Source organism: Setaria viridis, chromosome 9 (assembly GCF_005286985.2).
Source record: "Setaria viridis chromosome 9, Setaria_viridis_v4.0, whole genome shotgun sequence".
Classification (NCBI taxonomy): Eukaryota; Viridiplantae; Streptophyta; class Magnoliopsida; order Poales; family Poaceae; genus Setaria; species Setaria viridis.
In genome coordinates this window covers 31381143-31392351 of record NC_048271.2, presented here as the reverse complement: position 1 = coordinate 31392351, position 11209 = coordinate 31381143, and the positions used below count along the sequence as shown (strand labels likewise).

Here is an 11209-nt window from a genome sequence, read left to right as displayed (position 1 = left end):
AATTAATTAGAGAGATAACAACTGCGAATAGTATATGAGCAAGTCAAGATTCAAGAGTATCGAAAACATGATCAAATAAGAAAAAAGAATAGGTGCTTGGAATGGGGGCAGTAGAACAAAACTTCTGCCAATTGTAAAGTCAACGGTCAATTAATCTAACCGAAATGACTGTCTGCAACTACATTTGTTCATGTTGCTTTTATTAGAAACTGCAATAAAAAAATGAAAATTCCATGGATATGTGGTCGAAGCGAGTCAATCTAATGGCAAGAAAGGGTACAACATGAATAAAAAAGCATATCTGGAGGATACCAGATGCGGGTAGATGGTTACCAGCAAGCACATGCTTCTGTAAGAAGCCTGAGAACTGAGGCCCCGTTTGAATCCAGAAAGATTTTGAGAATCCGGAATCCAGAAGCTATACGGCTTCCAATCAGCTTGAATTCTGCTGCATATTCCACAATCTGGATTTTTGGATTCTCAAAATCCCGGAAGCTGAAGCGGGATAGCTTTTAGCAGCTTCTAGATGGAGCAATTACCATTTTGCCCTTGTTCATCCGGTAAAATTTCACCCAATCTGCCATTCTTCTCTACCGCCTCCTCCTCTAGATCTCTCCATCTCCATCTCCCGCAGCCCACCGGATCTCCATCTCCCGCAGCCCCGCCGCCTCCTCCCCGCCCAGCGTGCGGCGGGCCGCGCGCCGACAGGAGCTCCGCCCCCACCGCGCCTCCTCCCCGTCCAAGTTCCGGCGGGCCGCGCGCCGCCGGGACCTCCGCCCCCACCGCGCCTCCTCCCCGCCCAAGTTCCGACGGGCCGCGCCCCGCCCGGACCTCCGCCCCCACCGCGCCTCCTCCCCTCCCAAGTTCCACGCGCCGCCAGGCCCCCCCCCCCCCCACCCCCCCCCCACCCCCACCGTGCCTCCTCCCCACCCAAGTGTCGGGCCGCGCTCGCCTCCTGGTTGCCGACGCTCCAGGTCGCCGCCCCCTTCTCCATCCCCTCCAACGATTCCCCATCCGACAAGCACCGCAAGTTGGGTTGGTTGTCTGAACCCGTCCGCAGATGAAGTCGCAAGGGGACCTCGATGACGACGAGTTCTTCAGCCAGCCCCCAAGCTTTCCCCTTGCGGCTTTCCCCTCTGGCGGTCGTGGCACAGGACGTCGTCATGTACCTGGCGGATTGGAGGGTCTGGACCTCAACTCGGAGGCCATGGACTTCGCTGACAACATGTCGTACTTGGACCTTCTACGCTCATCGCCTGCCAGATTGGTTGGGGATGGCGACCTCCTTGGTGGCGCTGGCCGTGCCCCCGGCCGTGGACGTGCTTCTAGCCGTGCCACTGGGCGTAGCGGCAGCTGTGGATGTCGTGCAGGTGACCAGGATGTCGGCATCCCTTCTCGGCCAGCCAGAGGTGCACGAGGACATGCTCATGCCACACCGAATCGTCGTCCTACCACCACTACATCACGTCAATTCCTTCCACCACGTCCTGCTGGAGGACAAAGCAGTGGCGCAACTCCTAGTGTTGCTGATGATGCATTCGATGGTGGTCTCCAGAAGCCTAGCACATCTACATGGAGCCTGAACCCCTCCAACGAAGAGGCCGACGATCTTCAGGAGATTGATGCATCGGTATAACTATTTCCTAGAACTCACAAATTTCAGTAATTTCACTAGTGAACAGAAAAAGTGCAACCATTGAGTTTTTACACAGGGATTTCACATATTGAAGTGTAGCCATCAGTATGGAAGGAAACAGGATTAGGCAATACATAAATTGATTGATAGGAATCACCTGGGATCAGGCACTTCTATATGGACAAGCTGGACCACATACTATGTTAGGAATATAAACTGTAGATTTCAGGGTAGAGCATAGTGATGTAGCATTGGAACCAGATCTATTGGTGGCAAGCTATTGAGCATGTCAGTATATTGATTCGCATCCCTTTCGAATTGAATATACGGAGCAATGTAGGAAACTGTGTTGCAACAATCTGATTACTGTGATATCAAATCAAGTTCTGCAATTTATGATACTATGGACCGTACGATTTACAGTTGCGAAAATATAAGAAGCAAAAGCATATCGATTACATTCCTTTTCTCCTGAATATACGAAGAATATTATGAAACTGTGTTGTAATAATCGGATTATTATGATATCAAACCAAGTTCCCTAATTGATGATATACTATGATCCTTACCATCTATCAAGTTTCTGTATTATATATTTGTATGACCCAAGGAATCTACAATATTATGGTAGCACCTTTCTAGATATTTCTGTTATCATTTTCATGTGCCTACCCTAAGTGTTCCCAAAATAGCTCTCTTGTAACTAGAGGGGAGTTGTATATTTGTGTAGTTAGTCTGGGCACCAAGGAAAGACCTTATGACATTATTTACAAATTGTCTGCAACTTCGTGCAACATTGTTGAACTAACATAAGTTTATTCAAGTTGCAACTGTTATACTTTAAGTCAGCTGACAGTCTTTGACGTGCTTCACTCAAAGCATATGACAGTGGAAATTGTGGGATGAATGCTAGTTGATATACTGTATTTTTTATCCACTTGACTCAGTTCTATTTTTTCACCTATGTCATTATAATTCTATTTGTATAATAGACCGACGACCTATTTGACAAGGCTGACTGGGCCAATAGCGCCAATAATGCTGCATTCTGTGAGCTTTGTGTTGAGGAAATTACAGCCGGTAACAGCAATAAAGGACACTTAACTAATAGGGCCTACAACAACATAGCTGCGAAATTTGAAGAGAGGACAGGACTGCGTCACTCCAAGCAGCAGTTCAAGAACCGATGGGACGCCCTTCGACGCATGTATGCCTTCTGGTTGTATGCAAACAAACCGAGTGGACTTGGATGGGGTAGGGGCACGGTCGTGGCAGATGATGCTTGGTGGAAAAAGCACACAAAGGTATTTGACGCCTATCCCCTGCTACTTCCATATTGAACATACTTGTGAGACATGAGCTTTGTGCATTAATATCTTTTCTATATTCATTTCAGAATCATGGCGAATGGAGGAAGCTGCGATATGGGCCTCCAGATAATCTAGATGAGCTTCAAGTGATGTTTCAGAATATTGCGGTGGATGGGTCATCTTCTTGCATACCTGGCGAACAGGTAATTGAAAGTGATGAAGGTGATGTTGGTGATAGGAGTCCTAAACGTACCCTTCCTAGAAAGCGGTGCAGGAGTACTAGCACTACTGCAACTAGCCCGAGGAAGAGAACAAAGAGTCCTATGGTGAAGGTAATGAAGGGGATATGGGAGACTATGCAAGAAAATTGTGCTGTTGCTCAGAAGGCATTGCAGGGGGACTACATTTTCGAATCTGTACTGATGAGCATTTTATAGCTAGCAAATTATTTGTCAAAACAGAGCATCGTGCCGTGTTTCTCAGTTTGACCACCAAAGAAGCAAGGCTAGCCTGGTTGAAGAGGTGGTGCCAGGAGAAGAAAAGCAAGTAGACAATGAACTTGAAGGTCTCTTTTGTGATGTGTGATGGGCATGAGAAGGAAAGAAGTACACAGTTAACTTATGGCATGTATATATGATCTCTTTTGTGATGTGCTGTCCAGAAGAAGAACAGCAAGTAGCTTGTGACTTATGGCATGCATATATGACGAACTCTTTTGTTATGTGGGATGTCTATTTTGTTAAAGTCTGTGTTATGGTTATATATTAGTCATCACCTTTTATTTGGGATTTTTGTTTGACGTATATTTGTGTTATGTAGATGACCTATTCCTCAAGTGATGATGATGATGAGTCAGCGGGTAAATCTTCTTCAACTGATGAAGATGAAGTAAACAGGAATGCACTGGGACAATTGGAGCTTGTGCATCAATTTGGAGCTGTGGCCTGCATTTTCGGTATGTACTACGAATCTGCTTTCATGAACAAAACTAAGAAGGTGAAAACTGGTCTTTCTGGATATGAGTGGGTCATGACAACACTTAGCAATCCAACAGCTTGCTACGACATGTTTAGATTGAGTAGGGAACTTTTTTGGCGGCTGCATGATGTGTTGGTGTCATCATATGGACTGAACTCATCAAAAAGGATGAGCTCCATTGAGTCATTGGCTATGTTCCTGTGGATCATTGGAGCACCACAATCATTGAGACAAGCTGAAAATCGTTTTGAGAGGTCGATTGAGACGGTTAGTAGGAAATTTGAACAAGTCTTGGATAGTGTATTTAGACTCTCAGCTGATGTTATAAAACCTAGAGATCCTCATTTTAGAACAGTCCATCCTAGATTGCGGAATCCTTGGTTCTCACCTCACTTTGACAATTGCATTGGGGCAATAGACGGAACGCACATCCCGGTTGTTGTTCCATCGTCAAAAGTGCTTCAACATGTTGGTCGACATGGTTACTCGAGTCAAAACGTATTGGCCATGGTTACTCGAGTCAAAACGTATTGGCTATTTGTGACTTCAACATGAGATTCACGTTTACGGTTGCGGGATGGCCGGGGTCTGTACATGACATGAGGGTTTTCAACGACGCAATAAACAAATATGGTGATAAGTTCCCTCATCCGCCACAAGGTAAATAAGCATGTTATTTAAATGTGGCAAAAATTATTGGCTCTATGTTACAATTATGCAATTTTATGTATTAGGGAAATTTTATCTTGTGGATTCGGGGTACCCTAATCGACCGGGTTATCTTGCACCTTATAAGGGAACGAAGTATCATTTGCCGGAATTTCAACAAGGTCCAAGACCAAGAGGTAAAAAAGAGGTATTCAATTATTTGCACTCATCCCTACGCAATGTCATTGAGCAGTCATTTGGAGTATTGAAGATGAAATGGCGGATGTGGTTAGACTTGCCGAGTTATCCATTGAATAAGCAAAGCAAAATAATCCTTGCTTCGATGGCTCTACATAATTTCATTCGAGAAAGTAATATGAGGGATCAAGACTTTGATATGTGTGATCAAGATGAGGAGTATATGCCAATGCCGGCGACATCTGCTTCTCAAGCAAGTGGTGCTACGAACCTTTTAGGTGACGAGGATATCAACATGAATGCGTTTCGAGATGCTATAGCAAATGCTTTGTTTCATAATGAAGAGTAAAGCTATGTGAGAGGGTGTTTGTATTGACAAATATTATGTAGAACCTGTATGCCGTTGCATTCTTGCACTCTGGAATTTTTTCTGTCTTGACTGATGAGGCATGAAATAGAAGGGAAAAAAAGACATGTATGCAACAAACAACAAAAAAAGTTAGATTTTGGAATCTAGAATCCAAACAGGTTCATTCAGATTTTATCCAGAATTCAGATTTTGGAAATCCATCAGAATCCAGATTTTGAGAATCTGATTCTGGATCCAAACGGGACCTTAGCACAAGTTTGACTGGCAAATAGAATTCAGCGCTATCTCCTAGTTGGTACTTTAAAAACGGTGGCAAATCTAGAAAGGCAGCATCCTCACAGCAATGAAGAACAGAGGAATGGCTATCAGCACATTTCAGATCAGAGCTCAATTGGTACGTTCGTCACCAACATACTTCCAGAAAAAGGAAATTATTTGTAACTCTGCCCCACTAGAGCAAGGCCAAACTCAACAAGGAACCTAATGTGAGCATTTTGAGTAAACCCCAAAGCTGATTCAACCTAGAAGATACTTTTGAGATGGCAAATAAATGTATATATATCTGGCACAAATTTGGAGTGATCAGTAAGTTCTATCGTAGCAGAAAACGAGCTGCGAAAATTTGGCCAGAACAGAAAAAATTTCCCTACGACTTTTCTGACAAGACAAAAGGAATAAAATAGGAAGGACTATATACAGGAAGCCTGAATAGCTGGATTGTACAAAGAAAACCCCATCTAGACCATTTTTACCTGTCACCTACCTAATGTATGATATACACAGCTGACCGAATCATGGATGAACCGACAGACGTCTGAATTCAGAAAAAAGAAAAGGGAAGGGTTTTATACTTTGAACTGAATCAACCTGCTAACCGACATATATATATTTCAACCAAGCAGTTCCCTAATCCACCTGCTGTTATGAACAGTGAAAGCATGGCAAAGAAGGCAATAGAACCATGGTGGCGCAAATACATTTCATGCCATTCAACCTTTCAATTTCGTTTTCCTCAATTCATTACCAGTAGAGCAACGCGGAACGGATCAATACCAAGAGCAGAGTATTTGCTGACAACACCTTCCTCAGTAACCAAGAGCTTCAAGAGATGATCCACCAGGGTTACCAGGCTTATTCGAACATCTCATCCACCAAGGTTATCTGCAATAATACAGGCAGCTTACATAAAAAAGGGAAACAATATCTGCCAACAATAATAGGTGCAAAAGCAGATGTGTCTAACCTAGAGGTTTAATCTGAAGAAAACGATATATGTAATTAAACACCTTCCAGAGCAGAGTGCTGAGGTCCGTGTGTTCTCATTTTATGTCAACTTTACTAAGTTTGTTACTAAGCTTTAAGAATGGATTACCATACAGAAAGAAAGAATGAAACTCCATAGTATATACAGTAAATGACAACATAAAACTCCATGTGTCTAAACTCTAAATTAAAAAGAATACTAGAGCTGATACTGGTTTCAGTACTAACCTGATCACAAACTGGGCAAGTATCACTTCGTTCCATCCATTCAAGGATGCAGCAAAGATGGAAATGGTGGTCACATTTAGTTACGGAACGGGGATTTTCTTCATCATATTCTGGTGAAGAATAAAGAAAATACTACATGAGTGTTCCGGTCCAACACAACATATAAATTAGATTTCGAGTATCGTTCAGTGCAGCAGTTGAGGATATCAGACCAAATGTACATCAGCAACTAAAGTCAGCAAGATACAAAAAAGCATGATAATGTTAAAACAAATAAAATAGCAACAAGTCATTTACATGATGGGAGGTTTCTATAAATTTCTATATCCCTTGAAAAGTACACTATTTCAGATTGGTTGGAACAGTGTGTCTGCAGACTAGTGAACTGCTTAAGGCCATCTGGGTGCAGAATAAGCCATAACACGAATACCACATGTATATTGCATCTAGTTCAAAAAAGACTAAGCGCACCACTAGCATTACATGATTTGCAGACTCTCAAGTCTTCCTTAAAAATTATTATTTAAGTGTAGCAATGTTTTCCATCATATGAAGCTGCATGCATCTACACAGATGTGACATGAAATTTGCAAATAGCTAGCTACATTGCCAATAAAATGTCTGATAACAAGAAATCTAACATGATCTGATAACAAGAAAATGTCAGATCTGAAGATAGAGTAGCGAAAGCATGCATATTCAGTTTCACGCATAATCAAATAAAGATGATTCAACAAATATCCAGTTATTAATATCCTATCAGCCTAAACAATAAGTTTGTCAATGATCAAGAGACACACAACCTTCAAGGCAGATAGGACAAACATCCTCTTCGTCAGGCTTATCTTCAAGGACACCCTTCTTACATGACTCATCCACCTTTAAGGACTCCTGGTTATTCATGGACTCCTGTTGGTCATCAGTTTTGCTCTTAATGTCTGACTTCTCCAAACCTGCACATAATTGCCAATATCTAAGCTCAACTGTTGAGATGGTGACAGTTCACAGTCATTTGTATAACTGCCGGTCGATCATTTACCAGGGTTATCCGGAACTGCCAACACGACATCATAAGGCAAAGGTGCAGGTGGTGCTCGATAAGTGTCAGGTGTGGATGTATCCAGATTTGTGTCTACTGCAACAATTGCAGAGGCCGGCGATGATCCATCAAAAGCTGAGGACAATGGCTCATGCTCCTCAAGATTGTGTTGACGCTGAATGACAGAACAAGAAGATCAATGACAAAACTTAAATAACAAGCAAAGTAATTAAAAGTGTGGAAGGCTATCAACTACATAAACTACAGTCAGGTCAACTTAAGTATCAATTATGACTCACTGGAAAAGTTTAGTTTGCGATTATCAAATATATAATTATATATATTAAAGTAAACAGCACAAATGCACAAAGATTACTTGCAATGGTAAATCATGAAGGATTGTTAAGAATGAAAAATGCACAGTACGATTTGAAATTATATATCCTGTTGCATTGAAATTTCAAGGAGAAGAGAATACAGAACACAGAATTCAGCTATTTTCATTATGTGCAAATAACACTCCGGGAAATACAGACATTTTTCACATGGCAGAAAATTACAAGCACGGGCCTGTGTAAGATTAAAACAAGTTCATGGTCACATAAAAATAATTGGCCGGTCCTGAATAGAACATACGAAAAACATCTTGCTGACTTCAGTTATGAAGAAGAGAATAACAAATTGTCTATTTCAACCAAACTTTTTGACAGTGTAGTATGACAGTTCTAAACAAATCCACTGGCATCATCTTTAGGCTATGTGTGCATTATGTCACAAGAGGAAGATAGTAGCATTTAATGTAGAAAACAAGGAAAAGTTTACATACATAGACAACTGGTGCTCTAACTACTTCAGATCTTCTCGACGAACAGCAACAGCAGCCACCCATTCTATACTGACTTAAAAGCTTAGTCCAGGTGGTCCTCTAGATGTTGTTTAAAATGAAAAGTCCATGTCTCATAGCCCTATAAAGAAAGAAACAATATTGACAGAAGGAGGGAAATCATGTGAGAAAATAGCAAATAGAACATATAATACAGTATGGGGTAAAAAAAGGAAGCATTACACCAGCATAAGATTGAGCAAGTAGCTTAGAAAACTGCAACTAAGGGCACTTAATGCTGTCAGACTATTCTTGATAATTCATTCCAATGGCATTCAATTTCTATTGTTCAAAATAAATCAATTTGTCAGTCAAAATAAACTGTTTCCATCAGTAACCTAGACATTTTTTCCTGTAACATCAAGAAGCAGCAACTAGACTGGGAAACAGAAAGTCCACCTTACATGGGGTTGCATACATATACAATTATTAGAGTACCTTCACAGATAACAAAACCATTGCCCAGCACCAGCAGGAACCACAACATAATGTGCTGAGCTCTCCCAACAAGCCAGCACATAGGTGAGCAAAATCATAGTCTACAGAGACCATCACATTTTGGATTGTTTTACTTTTTCTCCCTCAAACTTCAGCCTGGCCACACTCATCTACAGTCTCATATTAAGAAGTGATCAATTGAACTTTTACAATACTCAAGCAAGATTTAATTCAGCAAGCCAGCAGGTATGGATGCCACCTTGGATTTGCTAAGATTTGGATGGAATTTTAAAGACATGGGCCCTCAAAATCCATCAAGGAGTTCACAATAGTATAGAGCATCAGAGTTTCACCTCTTGCTCCTGGACACCAGGGGTGGTTCCAAAAACATTTCTCATTGGCGTCACTCCTACTGTTACCTAGCACAGCACGTCTATGTATAAGCGTTGTTCGCTATTGACATCACTCAGATTAGCAGAAAAAACACTGATGTCATGGGATTAGATCCGCCCCTGCTGGACACAACAGAAGATAGTATCTATTAATGAAGCATGATCACATCAAGGTTTCACATTAAATGAAGAGAGGCCCTTAACCAAACCTAAGCATGAATAACTATAATCATCTCACCAAAAAAATGTGGTGAGGTAAATATGCCGTTTCAGTTTTCATTTCTCAACCAATGACTGGGGCAAACAAAATACATTCTTATTTTACACAGTAAGATAATAAAAAAAGAAAAATTAGTGCTGCAGCACTTGATAGTTTGGCATGATTAGTATACGCTCAAGCTTTACCCGGTACAGATATACAGATTCGTATTTCAGGAGGACCGCTCCAACTTTAGGATTAATTCTTATATTTACACCAAACTGTCAGCAAAGGTTACGCAGGGATATACAGATAGAATACAGAATGGCACAAGCAGCCAGTACAATTCGAAACTAGGATCAATCAGCTTGACTGGTCTTCCTATGCTAGTACAAGACAACAAAAATGTGACGGAAGATAAAGTCCCTTTCATTTATCATCAGCACGCTAGGATGCCAGGGACAAGGAAAAAATATCAGGTTGTCCGCAGGGAAATCAACTATAACCGAACATGTAACATAGAATTGCTCAAATCGGAATCCGGAAACACAGGTACCCCAAGCAAATCAGAAGGTACAAGAAACGAACACAATAACAGGAAGGGGCTGAAACGGAGCGACTAACAGCGCTGGAAGCAACAAGCACGGGCGAAATTGACATGGGAGCATGGGGGGTTTTCAGCTGACCCCCCCCCCCCCCCCCCCCCCCCCCACACACACACACACACAAAAATCTCTGCAACTTAGCTCCACCAACACCTCAATTAGGTAGCAAGAAGCCCTGGGTCGCAACTAGTCGATCTTGCACACTCAACAGCAGCATCAGCAGCAACAAGAACAGCGAGAACCATCGAACCATGGATTGGATACGATTACCGGCGCAGCACAAGCACACAACCGATTATCTGGACGGACGGAGACGAAGAGGAGCTTGGATTTGACAGGGGAACAAGACGACCGCTTAGAAATGGAAAAAAGGAATCCATCCAAGCGAGCTGGGGCAGCTTACCACCAACATGAGAAGGCAGCAAGCCAATCCGATCCCCCCCGCTCCGTTCGGCCGAGGGAGAGGATCGGCGCTGCGGCGGCGGAAGTGGACCGAGGAGCCGCGAGCGGAGGATCCGGCGGAGAGAGAGGGAGAGGCCGCCGACGTGGTGCTCTGGTCGGCGGCGAGGCGATGGGGTTTGGGGAGCCGAGTTGAAAGCCCCCTGCGACTGCGAGGGGAGGAGAGGACGGCGAGTGGACTCGGATTCTGCGGAACAGAATTCCCTTCCCAAGACAACTCTCCCAACTTTATGCCCCATTTTTTTTCCCCCCCCGCAAAATACTCGAGATGACGTTTTCCACACTCAGCCGATCCTTACTCGCTTTGACAGTTATGCGTTTTCATACTTCCTCGGTTATTTTCGAGACGTATTTCGATTTTCATCTCGTTACACAAGACTCTGACAAACTATTAGTTTATTATTTTTTATTTGTATAATACAAAACTATAATCATTTGAAATTATTTTTTGAATACGAATACGATGATATCGTTATGGCCGTATTTGGAACCGCGGTGGGCCGGTGCCATCGCTTCCGGTGGAGAAATGCAAGTAAAAGCCTACTGAACGCCACGGGTCGATC

General features: G+C 42.7%; 1 protein-coding gene and 1 pseudogene across 2 annotated transcripts; one reads left to right on the top strand and one right to left on the bottom strand.

The window, feature by feature from the left end:
- Window positions 1–3382: 3382 nt before the first annotated feature.
- LOC140221175 (uncharacterized) lies at window positions 3383–4592 on the top strand (annotated as a pseudogene).
- Window positions 4593–5812: 1220 nt separating this feature from the next.
- Window positions 5813–10856, bottom strand: LOC117839981 (probable E3 ubiquitin-protein ligase RHB1A). 2 transcript variants are annotated; one of them, XM_034720433.2, is made up of 6 exons: window positions 10591–10856; window positions 8497–8635; window positions 7671–7845; window positions 7435–7584; window positions 6632–6741; window positions 5813–6301 (listed from the first exon to the last, which is right to left on the bottom strand). In XM_034720433.2, exons 2-6 carry the CDS (start codon window positions 8557–8559, stop codon window positions 6272–6274), a joined length of 528 nt encoding a protein of 175 aa, XP_034576324.1. In that variant the 5' UTR covers window positions 8560–8635; window positions 10591–10856; the 3' UTR covers window positions 5813–6271. The 2 variants fall into 2 exon arrangements, with proteins under 2 accessions (XP_034576324.1, XP_034576325.1); XM_034720434.2 differs by lacking the exon at window positions 10591–10856 and adding an exon at window positions 9345–9503.
- Window positions 10857–11209: the final 353 nt, after the last annotated feature.

Excerpts from the sequence above, each read along its gene's own strand:
- LOC117839981 (XM_034720433.2), bottom strand. The coding sequence starts at position 8,559 with ATGGGTGGCTGCTGTTGCTGTTCGTCGAGAAGATCTGAAGTAGTTAGA. Across the intron at positions 7,846-8,496 it reads TTAGAGCACCAGTTGTCTAT|CGTCAACACAATCTTGAGGA; the intron begins GTATGTAAACTT and ends TCTGTCATTCAG. Across the intron at positions 6,302-6,631 it reads CTTGCCCAGTTTGTGATCAG|ATAACCTTGGTGGATGAGAT; the intron begins GTTAGTACTGAA and ends GTATTATTGCAG.